Below are 19842 nucleotides of genomic sequence, written 5' to 3'. Positions count from 1 at the left end.
CGCACAATTAAACTCTGGAATTTGTTGCCAGAGAATGTGGTTAGTGCAGTTAGTATAGCTGTGTTTAAAAAAGGATTGGATAAGTTCTTGGAGGAGAAGTCCATTACCTGCTATTAAGTTCACTTAGAGAATAGCCACTGCCATTAGCAATGGTTACATGGAATAGACTTAGTTTTTGGGTACTTGCCAGGTTCTTATGGCCTGGATTGGCCACTGTTGGAAACAGTGGCCAATCCAGGCTTGATGGACCCTTGGTCCATCAAGGCTGGATCCAATCCAGGCTTGGTCCAATCCAGGCTTGATGGACCCTTGGTCTGACCCAGTATGGCATTTTCTTATGTTCTTATGTTCTTATGTAACTTGTCAGGCTGATCTAGTGGATATGACATCTAGTCTAATTGTAGATGCATCCAGGTTAATTGTAATGTTCAGACTGAAAATCCCAGGACTTCCATGTTAGTTCTGGGCCTATATCCATTATCCAGTAGCCTCAGAAGCAACACATAAAGCTGTTTGTGTTTTATTTTTTATTTTTTTTATCCTTTTACTAGTGATATTCTTATGAGCATTTCTGATGTTACAATAGGCATAATTTATTGGTCTGATTAACACAGAGTACATTTTCATTTATCTGGGCTTCCTTTTTACATGACAGAAATCTTCAGACATCCAATTAACTCGCATAAATGGCTTCTGAAAATTGCCCTTAAAATTGAGCCATCCATTTGTACACTGGATCCTTGTCTTTCACGCTTACCTAAAACTACCAGATCAGATGAAGGTTATAATAAAAACCTGCTTAAATGAAGCAATTTCTCTAAGGCTACTTAAACATGGCTATGGTCTGTCTTCTCTTATAAAAGCCCTGTCTTGTCTCGAATTTGCATAAAAATCATAGGCCAATTTCCAACTTGCCACTGAGTAGGCTAAGTGAGGGAGCAGTCCATCAACAATTGCTGGAGCTCCTAGCCAAGACTGACTTCAATGATCCCTGCCAATCAGGGTTTAGATCTGAGTTTAGTAATGTGACTGTTCTAACTGCACTTGTGGATGACCTAAAGATGGGATTTAGACAAAAGGAAAAATCATCATTTCTGATCTTACTCAATGGCTGCCTTTGACACTGTGGATTATGAGATTTTATTAGAAAGGTTGCTCAAAGGTTTTGATCCTTTCTAGTGCATAGATTGCAACCAGCGATTTGAAATGAGTGCTCCTCTGCTCCTAATTTGCTGAAATGTGGTGACCCACAATTATCCATTTTAGCTTCTGTGCTGTTTAATATATACCTTAATTTACTGATGAATATTACTAGATCATTTTGAACGAAAAATCAATTTCATGCCAATAATATCCAGATATATTAGTTTGAGTTTGGATCCAACAGAATCCATCTCAGTTTTAAATCAGTATTTACATGTGATCTCGAACTGGATGAATGCTAATAAATTAAACTAAACGGAGGTTCTATGGGTAAGCAGGACAGAGCTGAAAACTATTCTAAATATTCAGCTAAGTTTGGATGAAGTGAGAATTTCTTTAAAATTCCACATGTGAAGTTTAGGAGTAGTGCTGGATTCAGCTCCAAATATGGAGGTGTAGATCTTATTTGCGGCAAATAACACATTTTTTTTACATTACACAAGGTTCATCAACTTAAACCATTTTTGTCAAGTACAGATCTAAAATCTATAGTGCACGTCATGGTATTGACACATCTAAATTAGTGCAATTCATTTTTTATTGGTTTGTTTGCTAAGAGCTCTCGTTGGCTGCAATTAATACAAAATGTAGTAGTGTGAATAATTTTGGGCTGGAATTTTAGAGAGCGTACAAGTTCAGCTCTTAATGATTTACATTGGCTACCTATTTCTTTTCATGCTTAATTTAAAATGTTAGGTCTTATTTTTAAAGTCCTCAGGGGCACTGGAATTACTTATTTAAAGGACCGATTATTGAACTCTAAGCTTCTGTGAGCTTTAAGGTCACCTGAAGAAGCTTTCCTCTGTGTCCCCGCTGAGAGAATTGAAATTGGTCAGGACTATGGTATGTGCCTTTAATTGTGCTTTGCACTGCATTTCCAAGGGAAGCTCCTGGAAAGAAGGTATATATGATGTTTAGACACCTGATAAGCATCGATCTTTGGAACTGCCTTTGATGTATAGTTTATTAGTGATTTCACTTTTTATATATAGAAGTTGATGATTATTTGATTTTTTTATTTTTAGACATTGAAATGTTTATGTTTTGACAGTATTGAGGTTTTAGGGGTGTTAGAATATGGTTTTAAGGAATTTTATGATTTAATTTATACTGGGCTCAAAACTGAAAGCTGCCTGTTGAAGAAACTTAAGGTAGCCACATTTGACTTATTTGGCTAAGTTTCAAGGGATATTCAGCGACATGGCTATATTGCTGAATATCTCTGTACAAGCTTCTACTTAGCTCGATAAGTTATATTTGGCTAAGTTAAACGTGCTCGTTGGCAGCTATAACTTACCCACATAACTTATTTGGCTAAGGCTAAATATCACTACTTAGCCAGATAAGTTATCCAGTTAAGCAGCGCTACCCAAATCCAACCACTATCAAGCTAGCTAAGAGATAGCTGGACAACTAATATTCAGTCCTACTTATCCAACTACTGAGTGCTGAACGCGCTTTCAATATTGGGCCCATTGTGTTTACTTGTTATTTTTATTCTATTTGTCTATTCTATGATTATTTCTTGTACAGTGTCTTGAGCTCCAAGGAAATGTGATTTAAAATCCAAATAAATAAAGAAATGTGAGGTGCAGCATATTTTTCAGGGTTCTGTCTCACTCTATAAAGTTTTAGGTTAATGACAGATCCCAGACTTCACGCCCATATAGGGAATTGGATGAAGAATATTACTGAATCATTTTAATAGTAGTTTTACTGGAGAGTTGAAACTAAGAGTTAGTTTGGCCCGTACAGCAGCATCTTGTATCTTCATAGCCAATCTAAGGCTTTGAGATGCACTCAGTTTCAGGCTAAGATTGGGGGTAATTTTCAAAGAAGTTATGCGTATAAATGTAACATACGGTCGTAGCAATTTTCAAAAGTCATTTACTCAAGCAAAGTGCACTTACTCGAGTAAATCCTATGGACAATTCAATGGCATATATTGTAGCAATTTTCAAAAGCTCAATTACTCAAGTTAAACCCAGTTTTCCTCGAGTAAAAGCTTTTTAAAATCAGGCCCATTATGTATAGTGGAGGCCCTACTCTAGGGTATGCGCTACCACTTGGTTATTATGTAAAAGTTTAGTTTATAAAAAAGTTTTTTTGGCCTTTTAGGGAAAATCATAAGGCCCATGGTTTGCAGTAGGCCTCTAGCACATTTAAAAGTGAATTTTGAAAGTCTGGCACATGCAATAACTGGGGATGTGCGAATAAGTGGGGCCTGCATGCACCGACAGCATTTTAAAAAGCGCCCAGATACACATGTAAATGTGGCCGTGTGCACATCTCACAACTTTTCTGAAAGGGGCAGGGCATGGGCGTGTTGGGACCTGGCCAAGTGATGCGAGAATAAATACTTCCACAGTCCGGTGCGCACCAAGGTCTCCTGCTGCATAACTTTACTTCTGCTAAGGATGGTGTGTAAGTTAAAAAAAAAGATTGAGATAATTTGAAGGGGTTTAAAGGGTCTGAGGTAACTGGGAGGAGTATAGGCCTATCAAACCGGGGGGGGGGGGGGGGGGGGTGTCTAGAGGACCTAGCTTTTAACTGGCGAACAAACTGGTAATGGCGTTGTTGTACGCCCCTTTTAAAATCTCCCAACTTACTAGTAGATTCAGGATTTGCACGCCCACTTAAAATTTGGCACACATGTACATGTTATAAAATAGACACGTTCCTGGGTGTGGACTGACGTATGCATGCAAATGTGCATCCCATGCGCCATTTTGAAAGTTGCTGTCTTAGACTCTCTTGTAGACATTTTACAGCAGGGAATAAAATGATCAAATCATCTGCACACAGCAGGATACATTTGATCCATGAGATGTTGAGTTTCAGACCTGCAACTGAGGATCTTTCCAGTAGATGTAGATGATGTTAAAGAGGGTTGGGCTCAGGCTACATCCCTGTCTCGGTCCTCATTCCAAACTCAAGCAGTTTGTCTGCAGGTTGTTTATATTTGCCTTACAGCTAATGAATGAATTTCATGGATTTAATTTTGTCATAGGTTTCACACCCAAGAGCCGATTCCAGTTTGCAGTAGTTTGAGGTTTTGGTCAGGGTGCCAAATAGAATGAACAACCTGGCTGGCCCAGTGTGGAAGGCCCCTAGTTCAAGCCCCAACTCGGGTCTTCTACTCCCTGGGTTGGCAGGGGCTAAGGCTGCTGAGAAGAGAAGAGGTGAGAAGATGGAGTTGTGGCCATTGCCCACGGTTTACACCTCATAGCCAGAGTCAGGGTCCATGATTGCAGGGTTCTGGAAGGTTCTGGAAGGTCAGATTAGGTATTCTTGAAGGGGAAAAAAATTCCCAAGTAGTTGTGAAGGGAGGCTCCTGCCGCCAGATCCCAGCCCTAATTCTGACTGGGCTGGAAGCAGAAAGGAGAAGGAGGCAAACCCCGAGTCCAAACAAAAAAAGGAAACCAAAGCTTTTCTGAAGTCAATGAAACATACAAATATTTCACCCCAAGGGGATGTTTTAGCCACGCAGCTACATTTTCAGAGATGGGCTGCCAAAATGGTGTACAGTCTGCAAACTAAGGCCTATGAGGTGAGTCTTAAGGTCTTAAATATACAGTATATCCCCTACATGAAAGGGAAGATGGATATGACAGGAATATTCAAATACCTCAGAAGCAGAATAATGCAAAGGAGGAAAGCATTTTTCAGTGGAAAGGAATTTTTAGAGTAAGATGTTAAAATCTGAGGCTCAAAGGGGTAAGTCTCCAGAGAAGAACAATAAAATCTTTCCTCGCAGGTGGATGCATGGACCAGCTTCCTTGTATGTGTGTGTGTGGGTGTGTGTGTGTGTGTGTGTGTGTGTGTGTGTGGAGGAAACAGTATCAGTATTCAAGAAGGCTGGGATAAGCACCGATGATCTCTAGAGAAGAGAAGTTAAGGGTACAAATCAGAGATCAAGTGAGGTCTACGGTGCTGTCATAGGAAGGGAGAATGAGCAGACTGGAGGCCTTACAGTTATTACCTGTCATCATGTTCTCTGTTTCTATACAGACCCAGAGAGAGAGAGAGAGAGAGAGAGGGAAACAGATATTTCCTGCTCCCAACTAGGGATGTGCAGACAAAAAGTTGTCGTTGAATCATTGATAAGTTTTCGTGGGGTGTCGATTTCGTTCAATATGGACTTATGGAGAATTCCATAAGTTGAGGATCTGTCCATACTTTTCCCGGTTCCCTAAATACAAATTTAAACCCCCCCACCCTCCTTAATCCCCCCCCAAGACTTACCAAAACTCCCTGGTGGTCCAGCGGGGAGTCAGGAAGCCATCCCTGCACTCCTTTGCAATTTCCTCACGGCGCCAATAGCCTGTGTCACAGGGGCTGCCTGTGCTATTGGTCAGCCCCTGTCACATGGTCACCGGCGCCATCTTGTGCTCCTACCACGTGACAGGTAGGTCATGTGGCAGGAGGTCGCTCCGGGACCCCCGCTGGACCCAACCGGAACTTTTGGCCAGATTGGGGGGGGTCAGGAGGCCCCCCCAAGCTGGCCAAAAGTTCCGGTTGGGTCCAGCGGGGGTCCGGGAGCGGAGGCGCGGAGGAGCACGTGACGTCGGCGTGACGCCGGCGTCACGTGCTCCTCCGCGCCTCCGCTCCCGGACCCCGGTTGGGTCCAGTGGGGGTCCCGGAGCGACCTCCTGCCACATGACCTGTGGGAAATATGCGCTTGCCAGCAAGCCATTTCATCAGGGTTTAAACATTAACTTCCCTTCTCCCTGACCTTTGCCTGAATAAAAGCATCACTTGTGCTTAAGTCTCTGCCTGGGAAAGGATACCTGACTATCATGTATTTCTCTGGCTTGTGCTTAGCCCTGAATTCCTGGGGGAGGGGCTGGGTGTTCCCTAGTCAGAGGCAGGACAAAGTCAGGAGGTATAGATTTCAGCAGCCAATGAGATGATCCGTGCACACCCCCTGAGCCAAAGCCAATAGTGTAGGGACTCGTCTGTTGCTATGGGGAATGTAGCCAATCATGTAATGACACATCATCTGCCTTTGTATGAATGTACAATAAAAGGAAGAGCCTCATGAGGGCTCAGCCCTTCTCTTCCTGCCTGCGATGAAAGCTGTCTCAAGTGTCTTCTTTGCCTCCATACTCTACATCTGGTGATCCCCGCGACGTGATGATAAACTCCATGCTCATTTCGGCTGGTCATAGCCTAGGTACGTACCATTCAACAGATTTGCAATCGTAATATTTTTTAAAAAAGTACTTCTTAGTAATTTTTAAAGTATTTCTCAGCAAGTTTGTTCCCCACACTCGTGAGCATGGGCAATGATTTGACTGTACAGCAGAGGCTACATGCCAGGGAGCTGCAGAAAATAATCAATAATCATTATTTCATCACCAGAAGAAAAATAGCGCAAGTCAGCCTGGGGGACTTAGAAAAATTAATAAGTGAAATAGCTTGCCGTTGCCCTTGGTATTCACAGGCTGGAACTCTAAATACCCAGGAATGGATTTTAATCGGCAATTGTCTTCATATGGCTCCCAGAGCTCCCATAAAGCAAAGATTAATCTGGCAAAAATGTACAGAGGCCATCAAACACATAGAAAAAAAAAGTTTAAAGACAGCAGTTTCAAACCATGTGCTTTTAGAAGCAGGCAGACTCAATCAGAATACCCTTCCCCCATCTTATGCTCAGTCTCCCTCAGAGACAGCAAATTCTTTGTATCAGCTCTCCATACCCACACCCAAGCCCATTCACACCTTCCCCACTTCTTTAGAAAAGCAGTCCTTGAGAACAATTGAGCCACAACCTGGCCTGGGTGGGGCGATTAGCATTGAATTTCAGCAGAAAGAAAGCCTTACAGAAAAAGAATTGTTGGAAGGACTTCAAGCCTTCCCCATCACAGAAAAGAACCATGAACAAAGGGGGACAGAAAATGAAATAGAACATCTGGGGACACACACTCACATGGCTCCTGTGGCTTCCTCTGCATCCACCTCAGAGAAAAGGCCCCAGGAAACTGAAAACACTGAGGTCAGAAAAACTAGCCTTCCTCCATCTTGCCTGCAACCCCCTTCCCCCACCAACCACTCCCTGTACCCTCATTTGCCATTGCCTGAGACAGTCATTAATTCTGCATCATCAATTTGTCCAGGTAAATTACCATCTCAAACCACTGCTCCCGGTAACAATTTATGTGCCGCGGTCAGCATGGGATTTCACCTAGAACATGGAAATCTCACAAGAGAGGAATTATTGAAAGGGATTCAAGCCTCTCCTATTACAAAAGGGATTAAAGAGCTGGGTGTGGCAGCAATAGAGTTGAGTGCCCGGAGTGCCATGAGCAGTGGCTATGCCCACAGGTCTTCAAAGAAATCAGCGTGTAAGACCTTGGGCCAAGCAGCTGCACTCCTGCGTTACAAGCAAAGAAAATATCAATATGAAAAAAAGGATTTAATTAGACTCCTGCGTTACAAGCAAAGAAAATATCACTATGAAAAAAAAAATGGTTTCTCTTAACAAACAGTACAGATTTGGAAAAAATGGTTTCTATTAGTCTTTGAATTCAGTTACAGAAAGTCTGCATACTTTGAGAGTATTTCCCCCCACAAAGTGTATGCACAGCCTTATGTTAAAACTGTACTGAAATTTGAACAATTGCTGTGTGGATTTCATGTGAGATGTTCACTTCTTGCAAAATTAATTTGGCTCACATTTAAAATGACTCCATTTCTCTGAGATTTAAGTTTATAGCTTGAATTGCCAGCACACAGATTTTTATTGTAATTTTCTCTACAGGAGAAAAATAGTATCTGTCTGCAAGGAATCAGCAAGTCCTTGCCAAGCCATTGTCTATGGTTGATATCTAAATTGTTAAACAATGCTATCTTTAAGTTCCTATTGACTGAAGGATTAATTCCTTGGGTGCAGTTCTTTTCTTTTGAGAAACACTGCTCCTCCCCCCCTTTACTGTCTTTCTGTTAACTCGTGCTTGCCACTCATGGGGGAGGGAGGGAGAACTTTTGAAAAGAAAAAAAACTGGACTTAGTACTGCAGTTTCTCTCTCTAGATTCTATATGTTATAACTCAGCATTCCTGTACTAGCCCTTCCTCTCAATCTGTCTTTAATCTTTTAATACTTTCAAACATACTTTCAAACTTCCTTAATACTGAACTGAGATTACTGAACAGCGTGTTTAATTTCCTATTCTAATAATTATAAGAAGAAATTCTATTCTGATATTCCACATTGAAAGTAAGCTCAGAGTATTACTGACTGCAACCTGGAACAATAGTTGCAATCTATAAAGTAATGATGGGGTCTCCACTAGGAGGCGCTATGCTATTCTACAAGTTATTATTGTTTTAATAATTCTGTTGTATACTAGTTTTTATTTTTCAGATCTGCGGTCCTCATGTCTTACAGAAACTTCAGTTTTATTTTCTTTTTCACAAATTTTTACAGAATTCTGAACCTTAAAATTTTTACTGATAGAGGTTGCTACATCATTCTAAAGCAATCCCTCCCAAGCCTTTTCTTGCAAATCCAAATTGATTTTATTAAATTGAATGATAGAATTGATTCTCCAAGGTTAAAAAAAAGTAAGAATTTCACTTTAATCCTTACCTTAGTAAATTTTTTGCTGTATGCCAGTTTTTAATATTTTCCAGATTTACAGCCTTCCTGCCATGAGGAGATGTGAAGGTGAACACTTTGCAGTTTATTTTAACATTTTTCTAACACCTTTTGACTTTTGATCCTTGATCTAATTTTGTTTTTGATAACTTTTTGATAAGATTTTTAGCTCAAATTATGTGTTATCTTTTGTCTGTCTTGATGCCAAGAAGACTATGAATGAATATTTGCAGAATGAATATGAATATATGTCAGTTTTGTGTAACATATGTTTAATATAATGTATGGCATACTTGTCATTTGTGATCCAGCTTACTGCAAATGATTGTTCCTTTAAACGATTAATTTACATTTATTGCTATTTTACTGAATGAAAATTGATCACTGCATAAAAACTTTCTTGATAATGGGGTTACCCTCTGTTCGGAAAACTGATAATGGCTCTATTTACTGCAGCCATTCCTTTGCATGAATTTTGTCAATAATTGAACATTAAATACTTATTTGGCATCCCCTACAACACCACAGGGCAAGCCCTTGTGGAGAGAGCAAATCATACCCTTAAGAGCTCTGGACCAAACAAAAAGAAAAAAGAGGGATTGCCCCTGGATTTTCCCCCTGAACAAAGTATTGTTTAAATCATCTAAACATATCAAATTTAAGACCACAGCCATGAGTAATCATTATGGGACTAGGGTTAGTCACCCACAGCCATCAGTTTTGTATAGAATATTTAATGTCTGGTACGGTCCCGTTCCCTTAAAATGGGGAACGAGGATATGTTTCTCTGCTTGCTTCCACAGGTCCAATCAAGCCGGGGAAAGATGGAAAGGTGTCCAGGTCTACAGGACCCGATCCCCAACTTCTCCATGAGCCTCCACAGCCCTCAGAAGGACAGAGACCGGACTCCTTGCAAAAAGCAGCACCACATGACCTGGGGACAGATCAAGGCCCTATCCAACCAATCTGCACAACTCTTAGAACAGCAAGGCCTTGAGAAAACTCCAGAGAACTTATTAGCCGCCTTTTCTTGCCTGAATGCCAACTCATTAACAATTGTGTTCTGCATCCTCCTCCTTTGCCTTATTTCTCCAGCTATGGCGATTTCAGAACAAGGACTCTGACAGAACAACATGTACATCCTCTGCACAGAACTTTTCACACCTGTTGAATCGAACAGACTGTTGGATCTGCACACACATGCCAACCCAAGCCTGCGGAGAACTACTGATGCATGCTGTACCCTTTAACCTTACAGTATGGACTAATTATCCTTTACAGAGAGGTGTTTTCATTAACTCTCCAGTTAATAATACCATACTGCACATTGGTAACTGTATTCAAGAGACTGCCGCTCTTTGTTGGGACTATGATACAGGGGATGGGAAAGGGAATTCAGGTGGGAAATATCCATATTGTAACTGAACTTTTGTATTAATCACTGAACACTTACATAATTATACCACATATGTATGCAATTGGCAGATTTCAGGATGTGCAGTGGGAGACCCAAGCAGGTACAGAAAGTATAGAGGGGATGAAGGATTTACCCTTTGTAGTTATATAGCCCAAATGATAACCAATGACATGTCCACTAATCTGTTAGGAAACATATGGATGTTATGTAGGCGTAGAGCATATATGTACATTTCCCCAAGATGGAGAGACAGATGCACTTTAGGCTACATCCTCCCCTCATACTATGCAGTCAAAAATTTACCCAAAGCAAGGCTCTGTAACAAAAGGGAGGCGATAAATAATCCCATAGAAAAGTATACAGAAACTCGGATAGCTAGAAGCCTGTTTCCCCCAATGGGGACAGCTATGAATTACAGAGACTTACACATCCTAGCTAACTGGACGACTGCCATATTTAATCAGACAGTCCATGCATTAAAACTACTCACAACAGAAGTTTCTCAGATTAGAGAAGTAGCATTACAGAACAGCTATACCTTAGAAACCATTTTAGCCTTAAAGGGTGGTGTTTGTGCATTAATTGGATCTCATTGCTGTGTGTACATATCAGACTATAAAGCAAACCTCACACATACCATAGAGCAGATAGAAACCATGGTTGCTGATGCACCACTTTCAGACAGAATACCTACTTCTCCATGGGACTGGCTATGGTCCTGACTCCCTGATATTTCTGGTCTCAAAAGGGCGATTTCTATTATAATAACCATAATTGTCTTAATTATTTGCCTGTGATGCTGTATTCAGTGCATATCCAACCCTCATATCCATATTGAAACCTTGCTCTCAGCCCGGATACAAAGATGTCTTGTAAGATGCTTAATAGGGAATCTTGAGCCCTGCAGCGTTGGCACACCACCTGCACCAGCTCTGGGTGATATGGAGATTCAGGAGCTCATCGGCAGCTGGCACACCACGTCGAATCAGCTTTCTTCTCTCCATAATCCCCCTTCCCCTATTTCCAGCCCATACCAAGACATAACAGATTTCAGTAAGGGTCTAAAGCTTCATTGAGCTGCCTAAACAAAAACAGAAAGGGTGAGATGTGGGAAATATGCGCTTGCCAGCAAGCCATTTCATCAGGGTTTAAACATTAACTTCCCTTCTCCCTGACCTTTGCCTGAATAAAAGCATCACTTGTGCTTAAGTCTCTGCCTGGGAAAGGATACCTGACTATCATGTATTTCTCTGGCTTGTGCTTAGCCTTGAATTCCTGGGGGAGGGGCTGGGTGTTCCCTAGCCAGAGGCAGGACAAAGCCAGGAGGTATAGATTTCAGCAGCCAATGAGATGATCCGTGCACACCTCCTGAGCCAAAGCCAATAGTGTAGGGACTCGCCTGTTGCTATGGGGAATGTAGCCAATCATGTAATGACACATCATCTGCCTTTGTATGAATGTACAATAAAAGGAAGAGCCTCGTGAGGGCTCAGCCCTTCTCTTCCTGCCTGCGATGAAAGCTGTCTCAAGTGTCTTCTTTGCCTCCATACTCTACAATGACCTACCTGTCACGTGGTAGAAGCACAAGATGGCGCCGTGACCATGTGACAGGGGCTGACCAATGGCATGGGCAGCCCCTGTGACATAGGCTATCGGCGCCGTGAGGAAATCGCAAAGGAATGCAGGGATGGCTTCCTGACTCCCCGCTGGACCATCAGGGAGTTTTGGTAAGTCTTGGGGGGGTCAGGAGGGTGGGGGGTTTAAGTGTTTATTTAGGTTCAACGTATTCAACATAGCTATGTTGAATAAGTTGGAAGTCGCGATGCGTTGTGCATCAAACCTTTTTTTTTCTCTTTTAAAAATATAAGTTGCGTTTTACATATGCGTTCAAAACGAATGCACACCCCTACTCCCAACCACTGTACCTGAACGGTGCTTTGAAGCTCCTGCAGGGATGCCTTCAGCCTCTGGTTCTCAGCCTGCAGGCTGGAGATCTTGTCCCGCTGTGAATCGCGGCTCTTCTCCTCCAGGTCCCGGCGCAGCTTGGTGGAGCGTTTCTTGATGAGCGAGCACTCTTCATGCAGGCTGCTGACTTGGCACTTCAGTTGGTCAAGCTGGGTGTGGAAAGGAGCACAGCAGGGTTACGCTGTGCACGGGCATTCATACAATACTGGGTGGCCGGGGCTTCTAATGAGTTGGAAAGTACTCAAAGAACCTTTGCAATGGTAGAGAAATAGAGGTTGGGGAAGGGGACTTTTCCCCTCCTGCTTTGGGCAACATGAGAATGAGGGTGACCTCTGAAGGTCTGCATACAGGAGAGGATTCACACAGACATCTACAAATAGTAACACGGCCACAGTGTATGCAGAGACCCGCATGCAAAAAATGCATGCATAGCAATGCATGCTGCACACAGAACAGCAAAGCTATCTTAACACACACATGCATGATCAGGTACGGCTTCTATCCCAGATGCACATGCAACATGCCAACATAGAAAAAAGTACAGGTAAGTGTGTTTATATGAAAAGATATGCCAAAATCATGTGGTGGACATAGGAAAAAAAAGATATCTCAAATATATAAGATAATCAGTGTCTGATTTAGGCACAAGCCTAAACAAGGGCCTCAAATTACTGAGAGGCCTCTAAATACAAAACAAAATATTATTACATTTCAAGTTTTACATTTTTTTTTAAAGATGCCAGGGGGTCTCTTATGCTGAATCCTTAAGCTACATCAGGTTTGTCTTATTCCTGTTACGCGGCCCACCCGCAGCCGTCCCACACACGGGACCGCTCACCTTTGGGGTTCCATAGCGGGTCCCAGTTCAGTCTCCCTCGTGGCTCTTGCTAGTCCACCTAGGCCCCGGCGTCCCGCGGCGGCGGTCGCCGGGCCTGCGGCTGTGCACCAGGCATCACGCCGAGCCTCGGCGTCCTCAGCATCCCGGGCCATGCCCCTAGGCGCACGCGCGCGGACTAGCCGCTCTGATGTAGGCTCCAGGGTGGGGCCTAGTTCCGCGGGCACCCTGATTGAGTTCCTGTTAAAAGGAAGTTCCTGTCCTCACTTCCTTGCCTTGGCAATCGGGTTGGCTTGTTCCTGAAATTGTCCTTGTTCGTGTATCTTGCTTGCTTGTCCCTAGTCTCGTTCCAGGAATTTTCTGTTCCAGTTCTGTTCCTACTTGTTCCTGCTTCCTATCCTGCTTCTGCCTACGTCCATTTATTCGTCTCCCTGGTCTTACCCCGGACTGACTTACTGGTAAAGACCTCAGCTTGTTCCTGACCTGCCTGCCTGCCTGCCGCCTGCCTAAGACCTCAGCCTGTTCCTTGACCTCTTCTGACCTCCAGCTCCTGACCCTTGCTTCGTTGACCACTCCTCGAACTGACCTCTGGATTCTGACCTTTGCCTGTCTGACCTTGTCCATTGATTCTGGCTCTGTCCCTAGCCTTGTCATCACCATCACTATACTGGTTCTCTCTGCTTCAACCTGTCTCCAGCCTTGAACCCAATAGCGCTCCCCTAGTCTCAGTGGGCACACCGGACTTCCATTTTCCCAGGAGACCCTGCGAGGCCCATCTAAGTCCAAGCGGCCCGGGTCCCTACGGGCTCCTCCTGGGGGGACCTTGGGCTTCCACTGGTGAAGCTCTACACTGCCTCTGTCTCCTTCCGTGCTCCACCCCCTGGGGCAGTCCCCGCACTGTTCCAGGACCAAGGGTCCATCCCCGAGTGCAACAACTCCAGCCCTGAGGACAACCCACTTTAATTTTCAATGGTCAAAGCACGGAGAGAATGTAATCAGTTTTGACAAAACATCTAATACATTTGTGATCCTTTGGGGCAACTTAGATTTTGGGTCAGATCTTCAAAACAAGGCATTCAAAAATTGGACTAATAAGGGCATGCATACAATTTCAGATTTAGTGGTTCCCTTCACAGGTAACAAAACTGGCTCATTTGAATGGCTGTAAAACAAATTTGACCTTAGTAAGCATGACTTCTATGCCTATCTTCAAAGGAGGCATTGCTTCTCTAAGCTCAGGGAAGGGTATGGCGGTAGACTGGAATATGCAGGTGTGGATGTTGTAAGCCAGAGTTCACAAAAGCTGGAAAATATAATTAAACTTGGTCACAAATTTCAACTTAAGGAGGGTGGCTGTGGGAGCTGGGAAGGAAATAGTAATCTGATGAGCCTGAAACCACTGGCTGTCAAGAGCTTTTGTTACCCAGCATTCAGTTTATCAAAGTGGACTGGACAGCTCAGGGGAATGATAGCAGCCTTGAAGAGCCTTTCACCACTAGGCCACTGGTTCAAATGAGTTGGTGGCCTCAGTCCAGTTCCAAGGGCTATAGCAGAAGTGTCTACAGGCAGCTCCTATGAGATTCATATACCGTAAATTCATGAACTCTACTGCCCACCTTAGGCACCAGTGTCTAACAAGGACACAGTAAGGACATGAGTAAGATCTCATCCAAATGGATCCCTTCCTTAAGAAGGCTCCTTAACTTTTCCCTTTCAGGGACAAAGATTTGGCTTTTTAGGAGCTGATAAATGCCTCAAATGTCAATCTCAGACAGGCTCATTACCTCACTGCTTTTGGACCTGCAAGAAAAGTCAGAAATTCTGACACAAAAAATCCAAGGATGCCCTACTAAGATTAAGGTGTTGCTTTGCAGCCTGGCCTGGCCCACTTTCAGGCTAATTTTAAAATGAACCTGTGTGCACCCATACATGTGTGTATCGGTGCGCGAGCAAAGATACGCTGGAATTTTAAATTGTGCATGCACTTGCGTACAAATGTTTTAAAATACACCAACTTGTGCTCCTACTTTTAAGAGATTACTCGAGCAAAGCTAGTGCATGTGTCTTCCATAGGACTTTGTCGGCTTTTACGCACATATGTAGGTGGATTTTAAAACATGCTCACATGAGGGACAACCCAGTTTTTCCAATTAATCCACCAGTTTGCCCAGTTAATATCAAGGTCTTCCAGACCCCTCTGATTCTTCATCTTGCATGCCACCCAGCTGACCTAAACCCCTCACCCTGTCCTGTAAATCCTAAAACTCAAAATCTATAGACTTGATCCTCAACTGGAGCAGCAGTAAAGTTACACGTATAACAAGCCAATGTGCGCTGCGGTCTCCGGTTTTAAAATACGGAGTTGCACGTATAACTGTTGGCCCCGCCCTGGAACGTCCAGGCCCCTCCCCTTTTCCGTCTTCTTATTTTTGACGCGTGCACCAGTAAATATGTGTGTACTTTGCAGCTTTTTAAAATCCGTGTTGCTTGCGCATGGCCCAAATACACACACATGTGGCCATTTTTCACATACGATGCTTTTAAAACCTACCTCTTTGGATGTTCTTTGGTGAATCAATGCACAAAGTAAGAAAAAAGCTAATCCATGCATGCTGGTGAAATGAATTGAGGGCGTCCTACCAGACAAAAACCATGTGGGGAAAATAGGATGGTTGGAATGTTCAGAATGGACAGAGCGTCACAGAAATTTCTGGCATGAGCCAGAATTATAAATCCATTTTGGAGAGATGAAGGCAAATTTAATAATCATCTTTAGTCAAACAAAAGGAGATAATCCTAAAATCACAGATTATGTAAGAAGAGTGGTACAGACAGATCCCTCATAGATCACTATCATGTGATTGTATCTCTGGGTTTGGTGATTTGTACAATCCTATCTTTATTTTCTGCAGAATGAAACATTGGTATGATGCCTTTTTTTCCAGAGAGACCTATGGGCATATATGGTTCCCGTTGCTTATGCTGCTTGCTTTTCTTCTCTCTTCCCTACTGCGCAATCTAAAGAGGTTTACACTGATGGATTTCTGTATACTGCCCTAAATTAAGTCTGCAGGTATGGGCAATAGTCTTCACAGTCTAGCATGTGCAGCATTCTAAACTGTAGGTGCTTCAGAGTTCCACATAAAAAAAAAAAAAGACTTAGGAAAAGACACATCTCAATGTACGTGGCTACACAAATGCATCTGGAGACCCTGTCTTCAAAGAACAAGCAGGTTCTTCTCTTTTGGGAATGCACAGAATAGCATCCATTAAAAAATTAGATAAAAACAAAAAACTCCAAGTAGTCACACGCACATATGCACGCCCATGACACCTGCAAACAGGTGCAGCCACGTATCCACACGTGTCTGTGCATACTCTTGCTCAGCATGTGCCCACACACCCCTTGCAGTGACCAGCATGCACAGACGCTAGCCACACATGTAAGCTCGGGCACGCGCAGGCCAGCAGCGCAGTCTCGGTGGGTACCTGGAGCTGCAGATCTCGGCTGCGCAGCATCGCCGTGCTCTTCTCCTCGGAGAGCTGGGCGTAGCGCAGAGCCAGGGTGTAGTTCTCGTCCTTCAGTCGCTGCAGCTCCAGGCTGCTCTGGTCCCGCTCATCCCGCAGGGTCCGATAGCGCTCCTGGACGTGGAGCAGATCCTGCACGCGCTGCTCCAGGCCCGCCTTTTCAGCCGCCAAGCCCTGGTTCTGCACCAGAAGCTGCTGCCCCCAGGCCAGACGCTCCTTCATCTGCAGCCTCTGCTTCCGCACCTCTGCCATCAGGAACTGGGTCAGCCCCTCTGGTCCCTCCTCATCTGTGGGGCAAGGAGGAAGAGATGAGCAAAAGCAGAGAGGAGGCAGATGCAGTCCCGCCCAGAATTATTGGCCCTCTTTCCAAGGGCCTTTTGTAGGAGGCTTATTCCCAGTTATTTGCTGCTAGGGATACTAAAGAGCTTCACATTGTTTGAACAGACTACTCAATCCGGGTTTTGACCCACTGCATCTGTGGGCTTATATAGTTCTACTTTCGTTTTTAAAGATATTGATACTGCAACTCCGCACCACGCAATGGGGTAAAACAGAACCTGCTCAGTTTGATAACATGAGGCCTATCCGATAATCACCCAGGCTTTCCGATACAGTACAGTGCGCTCCGATGGAGCCGGCTCCGATGGAGCGCACTTTTAGCCGGCGTCCCTAGCGCCTCTTTTTTGACAGGCGCGGCGGCTGTCAGCAGGTTTGACAGCCGACACTCAATTTTGCCGGCGTTGGTTCTCAAGCCCGCTGACAGCCATGGGCTCGGAAACCGGACGCCGGCAAAATTGAGTGACCGGTTTTCGACCCGACAGCCGTGGGTCCATTTAAATTTTTTATTTTTTTTTATTTTTTACTTTTTTAAATTTTCGGGACCTCCGATTTAATATCGCCATGATATTAAGTCGGAGGGTGCACAGAAAAGCAGTTTATTTGCATGTTGCGGGCGCTATTAGGTTTGGGGGGGTTGGACGCATGTTTTGGACGCGTGTTTTGGACGCGCTATTACCCCTTACTGAGTAAGGGGTAATAGTGCACTGTACTGTATCGGCCCATAAGCATTAGCAGCTCCAAGAACGATCTGCTCAGAAGCTCAAAAAAAAAAAAGAAAAAAAATCGTCACAGCACATACCAAGGCCAGAAGTATAAATCATGCTTGTAGATATATTTGCTAGCACTTCTGAACTTTGACCCTATTGATAATGACCCCATCCTTACCAGATCAAGGTTATTATTATTATTTTTTTTAATATTGCCAAGGCCATGTTCTGCTTTTCCCCCTAACACTTTGTTTCATGGAAGCTCTAATGCCCCCAAATAGATTAAAGGACTGCTATATAACCCTCAGCCCCAGCTGAAAAGCTGTAAAAAGATATCCACATTTAAAGCAAAATGCAGCATTTGACAGTCTTCATGCTGCAAATGTGATGATGTGTGCATCACGTAAGAGCTTCAGTCGAACAAAGCCTCACGCCCAACCAGATGCTGAAAAGTAGCCATTGCTTGCACAGCACCGGGTCCAAAGCACATGGCCCACCAGGACCTCGCAGGTTCCAATAAAGTCTTCCTGCTGCGCCACTTCCATCTCCCGGGGGCTACAGGATCAGGGTGGTACACAGCACTGACCTTTTTTCCACTGTTTAAACTAAGACAATTGTACAGCACTCCCGCCCCCCCCCCCCCCCCCCATTTCCCTAGTCAAATATGCACAGACATTAAAAAATCAGAGGAGGCGACAAAAAAAAAGCATACTAAGAGGGAAGGAACTTTTGGGGGATTTGGAACCTTAGACTCCACCAAACGCCAGGCCTGGGAGCGCTGATCACATTTGTACTGACAGTCGAGCCGATACAGTAAAAGTCGCAGGAAGCCACTCTCCTGTGTGCGCGATTCTGTATTCAAATGAGGTCCCTAGCGCCTCTTTTTGGACAGGAGCGGCGGCTGTCAGCAGGTTTGACAGCAGACGCTCAATTTTGCCGGCAAAATTGAGCGTCCGGTTTTCAACCCGCGAGCTGCTGGCCATTTTCAAATTTTTTTTTTTTAACTTTTTTTAACTTTCGGGACCTCCGACTTAATATCGCCATGATATTAAGTCGGAGGGTGCACAGAAAAGCAGTTTTTACTGCTTTTCTGTGCACTTTCCCGGTGCCCGGAGAAATTAATGCCTACCTTAGGGTAGGCGCTAATTTCTGAAAGTAAAATGTGCGGCTTGGCTGCATTTTTGATGCGCTATTACCCCTTACTGAATAAGGGGTAAAGCTAGTGTGTCGAAAACGCGCGTCCAATCGCGGGTTAACAGTGCGCTCCACCAGAGCGCACTGTACTGTATCGGCCTAAGTGTGCAGAAAAAGAAGACAGACTGATGGCAATACCAGAGAGAGAGGCAAGCAGTAAACAGAATCAGTTAGAAACCCGAGGTCTTTACTAAACAAATAAGTAGAGATTTTCTCTGCGATTCAGTTTGGGGAAAAAAAAGAAAACATGGATGAATAACATTAACTTCTTGTAGCTGAACTGATTCCAGGGATACAGATACATGCTTTGTGGAATACTTAATAGTACATAGCCTGAGGAAGAAAGAGGCCCAGTCGGGAGGGCTATTTTTTGCTTGTATAGTCACCATGGCCCACATGCAAATGCTATGGTAAAAGTTTTGATCATTGAATGAACGTGCTTTAGCATCTCTTCCTTCTAGAAGAAAATGGAAGCATGGTTATTCCCAAAGATATGTCTTCTTGTATCGCTCCTATTTTGGGTTATTCCCTAAGCAGTTTAGGTAGGGGTGCAGTCAGGGTGTGGGGGAGGGTTGCTTTTGGGGAGTCTCTTTTTGACTTTATAATTTATACATTTATAAATTTATAACTTTATAATTTCTACATTAATGGCGAGGATGGAAGGGAAATAACCAAAAGGTTACTATGGGCCAAGAGTAACAGATAAATATGAGAAAAAAATCACGTGTGAAAGCTTGCTGGGCAGACTGGATGGGCCGTTTGGTCTTCTTCTGCCGTTGTTTCTATGTTTCAATATGCTGGTTAGAACATTTTTTAAGAAAGAGATTGGACTCACATGCCAGTTGGCTATGGAAGGGCTGGTTCTCTTCTTTTAAGGTGCGCTCGTTCATAGCTGTTTCCATGTGCTTTATTATGCCATTTGGTTGACTATGTGCAGCTGCTCTTTGGACAGCTGGTCTTCAGCTGGGGAAGAAGATGCTAAGCATATTTAAATGAATAAATCCTCCCTAAATACAAAAGGTGGTGGGGCAAACAGCTACGCGCATAACTCTG

The 19842-nt window shown here is 43.8% G+C and overlaps 1 protein-coding gene across 3 annotated transcripts in view; it reads right to left on the bottom strand.

The window, feature by feature from the left end:
- Window positions 1-19842, bottom strand: part of CARD10 (caspase recruitment domain family member 10) — a 115694-nt gene that overhangs the window by 72352 nt on the left and 23500 nt on the right. For all 3 annotated transcript variants that reach the window (XM_029590054.1, XM_029590052.1, XM_029590053.1), the window contains exons 4-5: window positions 16511-16836; window positions 12147-12335 (exon numbers count right to left, since the gene is read on the bottom strand). In XM_029590054.1, the coding sequence (XP_029445914.1) occupies window positions 12147-12335; window positions 16511-16836 (515 nt within the window). The remainder of the gene's footprint in view (window positions 1-12146; window positions 12336-16510; window positions 16837-19842) is intronic.

This window comes from Rhinatrema bivittatum, chromosome 2, assembly GCF_901001135.1.
Source record: "Rhinatrema bivittatum chromosome 2, aRhiBiv1.1, whole genome shotgun sequence".
Classification (NCBI taxonomy): domain Eukaryota; kingdom Metazoa; phylum Chordata; class Amphibia; order Gymnophiona; family Rhinatrematidae; genus Rhinatrema; species Rhinatrema bivittatum.
Note: the sequence above shows the minus strand (reverse complement) of the source record. Positions and strands in the feature narration are given on the sequence as shown.